This window comes from Sapajus apella, unplaced genomic scaffold (assembly GCF_009761245.1).
Source record: "Sapajus apella isolate SASKATOON/1434 unplaced genomic scaffold, GSC_monkey_1.0 scaffold10, whole genome shotgun sequence".
Lineage (NCBI taxonomy): Eukaryota > Metazoa > Chordata > Mammalia > Primates > Cebidae > Sapajus > Sapajus apella.
Genome location: NW_022436950.1, coordinates 12,793,395 through 12,809,088, shown reverse-complemented (window position 1 = coordinate 12,809,088; position 15,694 = coordinate 12,793,395). Strand labels below are relative to the sequence as shown.

Here is a 15,694-nt window from a genome sequence, read left to right as displayed (position 1 = left end):
TTGTATGGATGTCACTTATGTCTCAATAAAGCTCTTCTAAAAACATTAATAGACACAACTACTTTTCATGGCAAATATTTAATAAACATAATTATATTAGGCTATCAGCTGAAAGTATGTGTTTTGCCATTTGTTGTTTATATGAAAAAAAGCCTACTAGAATGCTGATTAACAGTTTCCCTTTTAATGTTACATATTAGGAAACATAAACAATACAACAGTAAATTTTAAAATAGCCTCAGGACCAACTATCAAAAATTCTGAAAATGAAATCTCAATTAATAAGATTCTGCCATTTTGGCTGGATTGTATTTTTTTTTTTTCTGTAGCCTTACTAAATCTCTAACTCAGGCATGTACTGCTGGACTGTGTGGGATCATATGGAGATCTATGACAAAGATTCATAGTAAACATTAGGAATCTTCATCAACAACCAAAACCACATTATTTAAATATTTGAAACATCACCTTCAAAGAACATAATAATGGCAGGAAAGAAGAGAAAAAAATCAGACTATTTTACTTCTCTCTCTTTATGCCAGAATGAGCTTGATAATCTTCTGTGGGGAAAAAAAAAAAATCTCTTCCAAACAAATTCTCTAACTATTGGGCAGTTAAAGAAAATGTAAGGAATAAACTCAAACTGAAAAGATGCATGGGAATATCTTGCAAAAGTGAACTTTTCTCTGTTATTGACCTTTATTAATGGGGTACTTAAGTTTGGTACCTAAAACATTATTTAATGACCAGGTTGTCTCTTCTCTCTTGTTTTATCTAGCAACCATTTTTTTTTTTTTTTTTTTTTGGTGGTGGGGGGACTGTAATCTCTGGCATAGAATTACAGTTACAGAGAAATTGGCTGCATCTTAATATTATTGTCTGAAGTATTCCGTGGCATCTGTATAAAACATTGGTCTGCCTCTCATTGTACAGAGCAATAAAACAATAAGGCTTTATCAGCTATTGTTTCCACCATTCTCTTGACTCAAGCCAGGAGGACTTGATGGAAAACTCTCCAAGTGTTGAGTAGTCTTAAGCTGAAAGAATCCACTCAGTATGTCAATAGCTCATTCCAGTCTCTTCTCCAGGACTTCTGACTACCCTCTGAATTAATATCTCCTTTCCTCATTAGCACATAAGGGCTTATTCATGCCCAGTGCCATGGTGGGCACTGAGGATACAAGAGTGACAAGATAATCATTGCCCACCTTTGCGGGTCGTTCTCCATTTGTCATCGTTTCTTATTTTGAGGATAATTGTTATGCTTAAAATAATGTTATGCCTTACTTGTTTGTCTTTGCTTATACAAAACAGGAAGTATAAAACAAAGAATAGTCCATAGCTGTGTTCTCTAACCTTTTCCTTGTGCCTGTAGGCAGCTCTGGATATCAGGATTATTATCCGTATGGCAGCCCAGGTCACTCTGAAGAAGCACCCAGGAACTATGATGCGTACACAGCAGGACTGAGTGAAGAAGAACAGCTTGAGAGAGCATTACAAGCCAGCCTCTGGGACCGAGGTAGGAATCTTGCACCCTTCAGTTATTTTAAAGCATTCCTCATGTGGTAAGGTTAGTCTGAAAAAGGGCTATTTGTGGCAAGTTAAATTTTAAATAGTTCAGAAAAAGGATATGTAGATGAAAAATGTGTGCAGATTGTGATTACAAAGAATGGGGTGTGATGCCTGCCATGTTCCCAGTAACCTAAGCTAATAAGGTGCCAGACTGTGTATGTATTGTTAAAGTGATTCTTTTTATAGGCCTGCTGCTCTTTGGTGCCTTGGCATTAAAATCAAGAAACTTAAAATTCTTAGGTGCATAAAGAAAAGAGAAAATTACTTTGGAATTCATATTTGTAAAGAAAGCTCAGTGTCTCTAAGTATCAAAATATTGCCCATCAACCTCCTGCAGATCTCCCTCAACATCACATGGGCTCAGAATTCAGGCTTAGGTTTGACGTCTGCTGAACCAATCTGTCTAGGGGTAGAGTCTAGAAATTTATATTTTGAACAGGCTTTCCAGGAGATTCTTTTACAAACTGATATCTGAAAAAAAAAACACTGTATTTATTCTGCCATCTTTGTTCTATGTTTGGATTATGAGTTTGGGTATTACTGTTTTTATTGCTTGAGTACTGACTAAAAGTCGTCTATTCATTTAAAGGGTGTTTATCAACGTCTTATGTTTCACGTATGATGACAGGGACAACAGGGAACATTGAGTGGTAAAAGATGGAGCCTACCCTCAAAAAGTTAACAATCTGTGCTTGGGCATATGCCTACTAGATGTGATACCACACAGGTAACCCTAATATCAGGTGACTAAGAGAGGCTTAGGCGAGGTGCTAGAGGTAGGGAGAAGATGGGGAGCTTTTCCTACCTAGAACTATCAGATTTTCACAGAGGAGATAGCTTTTGAGTTGGATCTTCGAGAATGCATAGAACTTGAAGAGCTGTGGACGGACTTTCTCTGCAGAAGTCTGAGTATCAGCACAGACACAGAAGTTGTTAGGGTCATGTTCGCCAGCCCTCACTTTTAAATGGACAATAAACAAAGAAAGGGAAGAAGAGCAGGAAACTAGGATGGGGCCAGATCACAGGGGTCCTAGAATTAAATAGGCCAAGTGGAAAGCGGATTTAGTATGTCGTATAAATGCCAATAGAGTTCTGCATGGGAGACTGATGTGGTCAGAGCTGTGTTATAAGAATCTGGTAGTAGCAGGCATTCTGCAAACAAGATTGAGCACCAGTCGGGTACCAAGCATTATGCTAGATGATGAGAGTACATAAATTATGACAATACAGTTTCTGACTTTAAGGAATGCAGTCTTAGCAGCAACAGTGTGCATGGAGGTGGGGAATGACAATAAGCAGGGAGACAAGTAGGAAGATTATATTGCAGTAGCCTGAACAAGAAAGGAAAGCCTAAATTATGAAGGTGGCAGGAGAAGTGGAGAGGAAGGCATAAATCTGTATTTCTCAGGTGAAGAGTTACAGAACTGTGATAATATTTCAGTAATCTTTCACTGTGTAAAGGGTCACCCTGAAACTCATGGATAAAAACAGTAAACAGTGGTCTGCTGGGGGCTGGCTGCTCTAGGGTGGCTTCCTCTGCATGCCTGCCTGACTGTTTGATGGTGGTGGTACTCCACGCCTCAGCCCATTCCTCATCCAGCAGGGTAGCCTGGGCTCATCCACCAGGCTGCAGCATAAGGTTTACAGGAGAGTGCAGAAATAAACAAGTCTTATGCTGGCACAATGTCAGTTCCACTGTATTCTGTATACTGTTACCGAAGCAGGTAACAAGACCAGCTCAGATTCATGGGATAGGGAGATAGTTTTTCCCTTTTGGAGGAACAGCAAAGTCACATGTGATGGTTATGGATAGAGGGAGAGGTGGAGAATTGTAGCCATTTTTGTAATCACTGTATCACATGTAATCAGTGGACTGCCAGTAGCACAGTCATTCAAAAGCGTAACTTAGCCATGGAATCCTGAAATCTGGAGAAGAGGCCCCAGAGCCTGTATTTTTAATAGATTCTCATGGTTATTCTTGTGCACACTGGGCTATCCATGAACTATTAGGGGACAAGTAAGGCAAGACAGACTCTCAGCATGGACTTTGCATAGTCCGTCTCTGTCTCCATCTAGGCTGACTTCAAATAAAATCCCAAGACACAGCATGATGGGAAAGATTGGGATTTATATTTGGGTGACATCATCTGATTATTACCTTCTGTTAAGAAAATGTGTATTCTAAAGTAAGAAGCCTTCAAAAATAATTAAAGAGTGATGAAAACTCAGAGGGAAAAATTAGGTAGCCCAAGTGAGAATATTTGAATGTGAGACATAGAAAACCTCCCGTGTTAAATGTAGTCAGAGAAAAGAAATGCAAGAAGACAAGCATACTTTTTGTAGTTTTATTTCTAAAGGTTTGCTATATGCCCCGATTAGTAATTATACAGGAAGTTAGTACTAATAGTGCAGGTGTCTTTTTTAGAAAGAGAAAGAAAATAATGATTTTCTTCAATAATGAGACCTGAGCATGGACAATCTGTAGATGAAAGCATCCTCTGATGGCCCTGGTGACTTTGTAGCAATTTTGGAGATGTGAATCCAGCTACAATGGAAGAGTCTACATTTTGGGAGTCAGAAGGAAGTTGGAATAGATTTTTGAGGCCGTTTCCTTAATAAAAAATGTGTTTATTAAGTTAATACAAGTCATTAATATTAATTTTTTTCTGTTTAATAAATGGTATTTAAATATTTAGTAACAGGCAGAAAAAAAAAAAGACACAGCGTACCTTGAGAGATTTCAGAAAGTCATCTGATAGTAGTGTTGATTTTTTATAAATTTAAATCTTATTCTTAAAAAACCTTCTTGCAAAAATAACTCTCAAGAGAGTATACTAAACAGAAATTGAAACAACTTAAAATTTTTTTACTACCCCTATTTTAGATTATTTTTATGTTTTTTCATCTTATCCTTAAAACATTTCAGTGAAGTTAAGAAATGAATTATTTTTACTTAAAAGGTTTTTACACATCAGTTGCTATAAGACTTGCTTGGTGAGAAGATTATTTCTGGGATTATTTTGAAGCCAAGGGTTTTGCTTCTACCTCTGTCTAACTAGTTTCTTGGTCTGAAAAAATCTAGCTGCTTCTTTATGGGTATGGAGTTAAGTTCTAAAACTACTCACAGTATAAGATTGCTAGGACTAAATGATCCAGAGTTTGTGCTGAATTATTTCTGCTACCTGACCTTTTATTTTAACAAAATCGTAGATTATTTTCCTCCTTTTTCCTTCATCCTACACATGTATTTTCAGAATTTAAAGACTTCTCTTCTTTCTATTCATGAAAAATCACAAAAGTAGGTAGAACTTCTTTGTCTCTCAAATGGCCACTTGGTACCTCTGAAACAGAGTAGCCTTGTTTAGCATTTTGAATTACAGTGAAATAAATAAATAAATAATTTTAAAAAGAAAAGAAATCATAAAAGTGAATAGTTAATTGATGATTTTTGAATACAGGGCTTTCTAAACAGAAAAGTAAGGAAAAAATTATGGAAGATAGACCAGTAAAATCTTTAACAAAGAATTATTATAATCAGTATGTAAAGAACTCATCATATAATGAAATCATTAATACTAACTCCTATTAGAAAAATGGAAAATAATTTTAACATATAATCCAAAGACTTATAAGTGACCCATGTGCATCTAAAAAATAATGTGCTATATACTAGCAGAGAGTTACTTAGTTTCTTCATCTCACCACATTTATTTTTTGTTTTTATTTTAAATTTTTGTGGGTACATAGCAGGTGTATATATTTGTGGGGTACATGAGAACTTTGATACAGGCATGCAATGTGTAATACTTACATTAGGGTAAATGGGGTATCCATCACCTCAAGCATTTGTCCTTTCTTTGTATTACAAACAATCCAGTTCTATTCTTAGTTATTTTTAAATGTACAAAAATTATTCTTGACTGTAGTCACCTTGTTGTGCTATTAAAAACTACATCTTACTCATTCTATCCAATTATTTTTTGTACCCATTAACCGTCTTCATTTCCTCTCATCCTCCACCCCAGCACCTGGTAACCATTATTCCACTCTCTATCTCTATGAGTTTGTTTTAATAGCTCCCACAAATAAATGAGAACATGGAAAGTTTGTCTTTCTGTGTCTGGCATATTTCACTTAACATGGTGACCTCCACTTCCATCTATGTTGTTGCAAATGACAGGATCTCGTTTTTTTTTTTTTTTTTTTTTTTTTTTTTTTTAATGGATGAATAGTATTCTGTTCTATATAAGTACCACATTTTCTTTGTCCATTCGTCTGTTGTTGGATACTTAGGCTGCTCTCAAATCTTGACTACCCTGAATAGTGCCACAGTAAACATGGTAATATAGATATCCCTTTGATATAATGATTTCCTTTCTTTTGGGCGTATACCTAGCAGTGGGATTGCTGGATTATATGGTAGCTCTATATTTACTTTTCTGTGGAACCTCCAAACTCTTCTCCATAGTGGTTGTACTAATTTACATTCACACCAAAACTGTACAAGGATTCCCTTTTCTCCATACCCTCGCCAGCATTTGTTATTGCCTGTCTCTTGGATAAAAGCCATTTTAAACTGGGGTTAGATGATGTCTCATTGTAGTTTTGATTTGCATTTCTCTGAGGATCAATGATATTGAGAACCTTTTCATATGCCTTTTTGCCATTTGTATGAGAAATGGCAAATTTGAGAAACGTCTATTTGGATCTTTTACGCAGTTTAAAATTAGACTATTAGATTTGATCCTATATATAAGCAGCTGTTTGAACTCCTTATATATTCTGGTTATTAGTATCTTGTCACATGGATAGTTTGCACATATTTTCTCCCATTCTGTGAGTTGTCTCTTTGTTGATTGTTTTCTTTCCTAGAAAGAAAGTTTTTAACATGATGTGATCCCATTTGCTGATTTTTGCTTTTTTACCTGTGCTTGTGGAGTATTACTCAATAAATCTTTACCCAATTCAATGTCCTGGAGAGTTTCTCCAACATTTACTTTTAGTAGACTCCTAATTTGAGGTCTTAAATTTAAGTCTTTAATCCATTTCGAATTGATTTTTGTATATGGTGAAAGATAGGGGTCTAGTTTCATTCTCTGCATATGGATATCCAGTTTCCCCAGCAGTATTTATTGAAGAGACTTACCCTTTTCCCCAGTGTATTCTCTTGGCACCTTTGTTGAAAATGAGATCACCATAAATGTATGGGTTTGTTTCTGGGTTTTCTATCCCCTTCCACCAGTCTGGGTGTCTGGTTTCATGCCAGTGCCATTGTCTTTTGGTTAATATAGCTTCATTGCATAATTTGAAGTGGGGTAATGTGATCCTTCCAGTTTGCTTCTTTCTGCTCAGGATAGCTTTGGCTATTCTTGGTCTTTTGTGGTTCCATGTAAATATTACGATTTTTGTTATTTCTGTGAAGAATGTCGTTGGTATTTTGATAGGGATTATATTGAATCTGTAGTTTTCTTTGCATGTTATGGACATTTTAACAATATTGATTATTCCAATCCATGAACATGGAATATCCACTTTTTGTGGCCACTTCAATTTTTTCATCAATATTTTATGGTTTTCATTGTAGAGATCTTTGACTTCTTTGATTAAGTTAATTCCTGGGTATTTTATTTGTAACTATTTTAAGTGGCATTACTTTCTTGATTTCTTTTCCAGGTGGTTCACTGTTAGCATATTGAAATGCTACTGATTTTTGTATGTTAATTTTGTATACTGCAACTTTCCTGAATTTATTTATCAACTTTAATAGATTTTTGAAAAAAATCTTCAGGGATTTTTCCAAATATAAGATCATACCACCTTCAAACAAAGATAATTTGGCTTCTTCTTTTCCAATTTGGATGCCCTTTATTTATTTGTCTTGTCTGATTGCTCTAGCTAGGACTTTCAGTACTATGTTGAGTAACAGTGGTGAAAGTGGTCATCTTTGTTGTATTTCAGATCTTAGAGGAAAGGCTTTCAGTTTTTCCTCTTTTAACATGATACTAGCTGTGGGTCTGTCATATATGGCTTTTATTGTATTGAGGTATATTCCCTCTATACTCAGTTTTTTGAGGTTTTTTTTTGTCATGAAGGATGTTGAATTTCATCAAGTGCTTTTTTGGCATCAGTTGAAATGACCATATGGTTTTTGTCCTTCATTCTGTTGATATGATGTATCACATTGATTAATTTGCATATGTTGAACCATCCTTGAATCATTAGGATAAATCCCAAATGGTCATGATGAATGATCTTTTTCATATATCGTTGAATTCAATTTGCTAGTATCTTTGCATCAGTGTTCATCAGGGGTATGGCCTGTAGTTTTCTTTGGAGTCTTTGTCTGGTTTTGGTATCAGGATAATACCGGCCTCATAGAATTAGTGTGGAAGTATTCCCTCTGCCTCTGTTTTTCAAAATAGTTTGTGTTGGATTGATATTTATTCCTTTTTAAATGTTTGGTAAAATTTAGCAGTGAAGCCATTGGATCCTGGGCTTTTCTTTGCTGGGAAACTTTTTATTACGGCACCAATCTCATTACTTTTTATTGGTTTGTTCAGGTTTTGGATTTCTTCATAGTTTAATCTTTGTAAGTTGTGTGTGTCTAGGAATTTACTCATTTCCTCTAGGTTTTCCAATTTATTGGCATACAGTTGCTTATAGTAGGCTTTAATGATCGTCTGAATTTCTGCAGAATAGGTTTTAATGTCTACTTTTAATCTCTTATTTTCATTTAGGTCTTCTCTCTTTTTTTCTTAGCCTGGCTAAAGATGTGTTGATTTTGTTCATGTTTTCAAAAAAACAACTTTTGTTTCATTAATCTTTTGTAGTTTTTTTATTTCATTTAGTTCTACTCTTTGTTACTTTTCTTCTACTTATTTTTTGTTTTGTTTGGTCTAGCTTTTCTAGTTAAATCATTCAGTTATTTGAAGTTTTTCTGCCTTTTTGATAGAGGAGCTTATCCCTATAAACTTCCCTCTTAGTACTGCTTTCACTGCATCCCATACATTTCAATATGTTCTATTTCTATTACTTGTTTCAAGAAACTTTTGAATTTCCTTCTTAATTTACTCATTAACCCATTGGTTATTTAGGAACATGTTTTTCAATTTTCCATGCATTTGTATAGTTTCCAAAATTCCTCTTTTTAGTGATTTCTAATCTTATTCCATTGTGGTCAGAGCTGATACTTGATTTAATTTCAGTTTTTCTGAACTTCTTAAAAGACTTTTTTGTGGCCTAACATATGGCTTATGCTTGAGAATGATTCATGTGCTGAGGAAAAGAATGTGTGTTCCGCAGCTGCTGGATGAAACATTCTGTAAATATCTATTAGGTCCATTTGGTCTATAGTGCAGATTACTTTTTTTGTTGTTGAGTATCTGTCTGGATCACTTGCCCATTGCTGAAAGTGGATTGTTGAAGTCTCCAGCTATTATTGTGTTGGGATCGATCTCTCTCTTAAGCTCTAATAATATTTGCTTTATAAATCTGGGTGCTCCAGTGTTAGATGCATACATATTTACAATTAATATATTCTCTTTCTGAATTGACTGACCCCTTTATCATTATATAATTATCTTTTTTGTCTCTTTTTACAGTTTTGTCTTCAAATCTGTTTTGTCTGATGTAAGCATAGCTACTCCTGTTCTTTCCTGGTTTCCACTGGAATGAAATATCTTTGTTTCTTTATTTTCAACCTATATGTATTTTCATTCTCTATAGGTGAAGTATGTTTCTTATAGGCAACAGATCATTGGACCTTGTTTTTTATTTATTCATTTTTTATGTATTTTATTAAAAAATATGGAACGCTTCATGAATTTGCATGTTATCCTTGCACAGGGGCCATGCTAATCTTCTCTGTATCATTCAAATTTTAGTGTATGTGCTGCCGAAGTGAGCACTGGACCTTGTTTTTTAATCTATTCAACCACTCTGTTCCATTTAGTCTTTTTTCATTTATGCTATTATTGGTTAGTAAGGATTACTCCAATCATTTTGTTATTCGTTTTCTGGTGGTTTTGTGGTTTTCCCTTTCCTCTTCCCTTCCCTCCTATCTTCCTTTTAGTGAGTGATGTTCTCTGGAGGTGTGTTTTAATTTCTTACTTTTTATTTTTTGTGTATCTGTTGTATACTTTTTGATTTCTGATTACCATGAGGCTTGAAATTAATATGACCTATTATTTTAAACTGATAACACTGATTGCCTAAACAAACAAGCTAGCAAGCAAAGATAAAGTAAATAAAAACTCAAGACTTTAACTTTGTCCCCCTGGGTATTAGCTTTTGTGGTTTCTACTTATATTTTCTCATACTATTATATTTTATTATACTTAAACTTTGTCCCCCTGGTTTTTAGCTTTTATAATAAAATATAAGTAGAAACCACAAAAGCTAAAACTTAAAGTCTTAAAACTTAAAAGCTTAAAGTTTTAGCTTTTGTGGTTTCTACTTATATTTTATTATACTGTTTATGTTTGAAAATTTGTTATTTTTGATTGGTTCATCTTTTAGTCTTTCTACTCAATATATGAATAATTTACACACCACAATTACAGTGTGTTTTTTAATTCTGTTTTTCTTTGTGGTTACTATTACCAGTGAGTTTTGCACCTAAATCATAATGATTTTTTATTGCTTAATAACATCCTTTTCTTTCAGATTGAAGAACTCCCTTTAGCATTTCTTGTAGTACATGTCTGACATTGATGAAATCTCTCAGCTTTTCTTGGGATATTATTTATTTCTCTTTCATGTTTGAAGGACATTTTCACTGGATATACTATTCTAGGATAAAAGGGTTTTTTTCCCTTCTGCGCTTTAAATATATCATGCCGTTTTCTCCTTGCCTGTAAGGTTTCCACTGAAGTCTTCTGTCAGAACTATTGGAACTCCATTGTATGTTATTTGTTTCTTTTCTCTTGCTGTTTTTAGGATCCTTTCTTTTTCCTTGACCTTTGGGAGTTGATTATTAAATGTCTTGAGGTAGTCTTATTTGGGTCAAATCTGTTTGATATTCTGTAACTGTCTTGTACTTGAATATTGACATCTTTCTCTAGGTTTGGCAAGTTGTTATTACGTTTTGAATAAACTTTCTACCTCTGTCTCTCTGTCCCCCTACGTCCTCTTTAAGGCCAATAACACTTTGATTTGTACCTTTAGGGCTGTTTTCTAGATATTGAAGGTGTGCTTCATTCTTTTTTATTATTTTTTCTTTTGTCCCCTCTCACCTTATAGTTTCAAATAGCCTGTCTTCGGGGTCACTAATTCTTTCTTCTGCTTGATCAATTGTTATGCATTCTTCAGTATGTTGATTACATTTTTCAACTCCAGAATGTCTCCTTGATTTGTTTTAATGATTTCAATCTCTTTGTCAAATTTATCTGATAGGAGTCTCTCTCTTCAGGGAAGTGGGGTCCCCTCTGGCCCAGGACAGGTCCAGAAATTATTTCCAGAAACCAAAGCCTAGAATCAGGTACCCCAAGAGCCTGCTTGATGCTCCATCCTGCTGTGGCCAAGCTGGTACCTAAGCTGCAAGACAAAGTTCCCTTTCCTTTCCTCACTTCTTTCCTTAAGCAGAAGGAGTCTCTCCCTATAGCCACCATATTGGGAATGTGCTTGGGTCACACCCGAAGCAAGCGTGTCTCTGAATCTCACCTAGATACCACTGGGTGAGTACTGCCTGTTTACCACAGTGCCCTATTCAGGTACCTAGAGCCCTTTAGTCAGCAGGTGATGAGTCCTGCTAGGATTGAGTCTTTTTCTTCAAGAAAGAAAGTTTTCTTCTGGCCCAGGAAGTGTCTAGAAATGATGCCTGGTAGCTAGAGCCTGGAGTAGGGGCCTCAGGACTCTGATCGGTACCCTATTCTACTGTGGCTGAGCTGGTATCCAAGTTGCAAAACAAATTTTTCTTTACTCTTCCATTTCCTCTCCTCAAACACTGGGAAGGAGTCTCTTCCAGAGCTGCAAGTTGGCTGTCCCAGCTGATATCTCACTGGAAGGCATGTTCCCCAGGTCCACTGACTCTGAGCCCAACACAGCACCAGAGCTTACCCAAGAATTGCAGTCCTTGTGGCCCAAACTGCCTTTCAAGTTTATTTAGGACCCAAGAGCACTTTTTCCCATGGTGTCAGGGCGTGATGGAACTCAGGTTCTGACCATTGGGATGGGCAATTCCCCTCTGGCTTGGACTGGTCTAAATGCTCACTCCCTGGGTGCTGGCTGAGTTCTGTCCAGTATTGCTCTCTGGCAGTGCTGAGTTTCAGGGGATGTCCACAATCACTGTGCTCTCCCTTTCCCAAGTGCACAGATTCTCTCTCTGTGCTACCGGGGGATGGATGAGGAGTGGCACTGGCAATTCAAGACTGTCTTTCCTTCTCTCTTCAGTGCCTGTTTCAGTGATATGAAGTTAAAACCAGATACTGTGATCACTCACATTATCTTTGGTTCTTATGAAGGTGATTTTTTCTGCAGATATTTCTTCAGTTTGGTGTTCCTAAGGGATGATCTGTAAAGGTTTCTATTTGGCCATCTTGCTCTACCCCCCTCCATCTCACCATATTTAATGTTAGTAGTGATAACAGGCATTTCTATATGCTACTGGTATGAATGCAGATTGGCGTAACTTTTCTGGAAGACACGTTGGAAATGTGTAATCAAGAGGCTTGCCTTCAATGATTCCTTGACTAAGAATCTAGACTGAGGAAATAATAGAGATTTGGTCTAATATTTGTTTATAAGTTACTTATTCCCTAATTAAATTTAATAACAAAAACTTAAATACATTGAAATTTGTACAACAGTGTGTGCAAGGGTTAAATCAGTTATGGTTTCATTGTAAAATGGAGATATTCAGCATCTATTAAAAATAACATTTTGGAAAAATTCAGTGGCATGAAAATAGGATTACAGTGTAATTGCTGGATGAAAAAAAAAGTAAGGTGCAAAATAGTATGTACCATATGGCCAGATTATTATAAAATAAGCCAACTCAAACCAAATACTTTTCCATAGGAAAAAAAATGAAAAAGGCCTTTTAACAAATGTCTTCCTGGTATCTTACACTTAGTAAGACAATTATAAAGATTTCAAAGGAAAATAAAATTCAAATTAATATAAATTTGTATAAAGCTGTTCCTTTGCCATTGTCACTTACTGTATAATGCACTTCAAAAGACTTTTTAGATCTGTTTCCTTGAAACTAGTTTCATATGCTATTCAAACATTCATTCAAAATAAAATTTTGTGGTCAAATAAGCTTGGAATATATGTAAGTAATTGGTTTCTTAATTGTGGAACTAATTAGATACCAGTGTAGTTGTGGATATTCCAGGAGATATGGTTTGCAATATTTCCCTCATTTATTTGCATGTAAAATTGTGTGTTTATGTGTGTATGTGTTTGAGAGAGGAAAGGGAAGAGGGGTGATGGAGAGAGAGAATAGAAAAACTAGAATTGTTTGGGCTGAACCCTCTGACATTAGGTTGGAGACATCTTGTTACTTTGTCTCTAAATCCTTCAGTGTGTAACTTTTAAAAATAAGGGCCATTCTGCTACTTATCTACAACATCATGGTCACATCAAAGAAAATTAGCAGGAATTCCCTAATAACATCTAAAATTTAGTCCAAATACTAAATTTTCCAATTTTCTCAAAGAGTATCTTTAATAGTCGGGTTTTCAAGTTTCTGATGTTGCATTTGATTATTTCTTTTTAATATAAAACCATACCCTGCCCTTTTTATAATTTAATTTTTCAGGACACCAGTCTCATTGAATGATAAGTATCTGATTATGTCTTTCATGGCATATTTAAATAGTTCTCTGCATTGCTGTATATTGGCACTTACATTTGAGAGCTTGATTAATTGGATTTGGATTACACATTTTTAGCAAGAAAATGTCATAGGTAATGCTGTGTTCTTGAGATTGCATCAGGTCAGGAGATACACAGTGCCAAGCCATCCCACTAGCACTGCTAAACTTGGTTACTAGTTTGAGAAGGTGACTGACAAATCTCTCTGTTGCAACGGTACATTTTCCTCTTTCTCTTTATACATTCCACATGAGGGGATACTGTGTCACCATATGAATATCCTGTTTCCTAAAAATTACTTGATAATCTTTCAAGTAATGGTTTTTGTAGTCCTTGTTGATTTTTACAAGACTATCAGTTATTTCTTTGGGTTTCTTGTTAATTTTTTATTTCTTTAAAATTTCTTTATAGTAAAATTTACTCCTTGTGGTGTACAGTTATGTAAGCTTTGACAGAAGCATAGAGTTGTTTATCATAACACTCTAGATACAGCACAGTTGTATCACTCCAGAAAATTACCCATCACTCCCCCTCTGTAGTCAGCCTCCCCTGACCCTTGATCATCAACAAGCACTGTTCTCTTTCCACTCCGTAACTTTGCTTTTTCCAGCATGTCATATAGTTTGTGGGAATTATATGACAACTTATATGTCATATAATTTGTGTGAATATAAGTTTTCATGTCGCCTAGGTAAGCACCTAGGAGTAGGGTGTCTGGGTTATATGTGGTGAATTTATGTTTTATAAGAATCTGCCTGTTTTCCAAAGTGTATGTACCAGTTTTCATTCCTGCCAGCAGTATACGAGAGTTCCAGTTGCTCTAGGTCCTCCCAACATTTGGTATTTTCAGTTGTTTTTATCTTAGCAATTCTAATAGGTGTCAGGTTGTGTTTTAGTTTATATTTCCTTAATGACTAATGATGTTTATTTCTGTTTATTGGCTATCTATATATCTTCTTTGCTGAAGTTTCTGTTCCATTATTTTGTCTACTTTTAATTGGATTGTTTGTTTTCTTATCATTGAGTTTTGGGAATTCTTTATATGTTCTGAATAAAAGCCCTTTATAAGATATGTGATTTGCAGATGTTTTCCCTGAGTCTATGGCTTTTTTCCCATTCTCTTAACAGTATCTTTTGTGGCACAAAAGTTTATAATTTTGATGAAGCACAGTTTATCAATTTATCAAGCTTTTAATGTTGAATCAGGTCAAAAGATTTACAAGACCATAATTTTCTGCTATATTTTCTCTTAGAAATTCCATGGTCTTAACATTTACATTTAGATGAATAGCCTATTTTGAATTAGTTTTTATATAAGATGTGAGGTATGAAGCAAAGTTCATTTTTTGCTTGTGAACTTCCAAATATCTCTGCACCATTTGTTGAAACAGCTATCAGTTTTCCAATGAATTGCCTTTGTACTTTTGTCAGATAACAATTGAATATGCTTATGTCAATATATTTCTGAAAATGTAAAAAATTGAAATCATATCAAATATCTTTGCAGACCCTTGCAGAGTAAAACTAGAAATCAATTCTAAAAGGAATCCTCAAAACCATATAAATACATAGAAATAAGCAAATACGCTCCTTTATGACTTTTGGGTTAACAATGATAACAAGATGGAAATTAAATAATTCCTCAAGATGAATGATAATAGTGACACAAGATATCAAAACCTCTGGTATACAGCAAAAGCACTGCTACGAGGAAAGTTTATAAGGCTAAGTGCCTACATCAGAAAGTCTGAAAGATCACAAATTGACAACCTAATGTCACACCTCCAGGAAGTAAGAAATGGAACCAATTAAACCTAAAGCTGGAAGAAGAAAAGAAATAACAAAGATCAGAGCAGAATTAAATGAATTTGCAACCAAACAAATACCAAAAGATCAATGAAACAAAAAAGTGGCCTTTTGAAAAGATAAACAAAATCATAGACCATAGCTGGCTTAACCATGAAAAGAAAAGATTCAAATAAGCTTAATTAGAAATGAAAATGGAGACATTACAACCACCACCACAGAGATACAAAAGATCATTTGAGATTGCTGTGAACACCTCAATGCATATAAACTAGAAAATTCAGAGGAGAAATGGAGAAATCCCTGGAAACATACAACCCTCCTAACTTTAATCGGCAAGAAATAGAAATCCTGAACAGAACAATAACAACCAGTGAGATTTAATCCATAATTTCAAAACTTGCCAACAAAAAAAGCCCAGTGCCAGACAGATTCATAGCCAAATTCTACCAGACATTCAAATAATTGGTACCAGTCCTACTTAAACTATTCCAAAAGA

General features: G+C 35.1%; 1 protein-coding gene and 1 non-coding gene across 5 annotated transcripts in view; one reads left to right on the top strand and one right to left on the bottom strand.

Moving 5' to 3' along the window:
* The window catches only part of RHBDD1 (rhomboid domain containing 1), a 166,812-nt gene that overhangs the window by 80,493 nt on the left and 70,625 nt on the right, over positions 1–15,694 (top strand). For 3 of the 4 annotated variants that reach the window (XM_032277635.1, XM_032277633.1, XM_032277634.1), the window contains exon 6: positions 1,376–1,519. In XM_032277635.1, the coding sequence (XP_032133526.1) occupies positions 1,376–1,519 (144 nt within the window). Of the gene's footprint in view, positions 1–1,375; positions 1,520–15,694 lie in introns of those variants that run through there. The other variant, XR_004268941.1, reaches the window with a different exon arrangement.
* On the bottom strand, positions 9,373–9,479 carry LOC116552099. Its single transcript, XR_004269216.1, has one exon. It is a non-coding gene; the product is annotated as a U6 spliceosomal RNA (small nuclear RNA).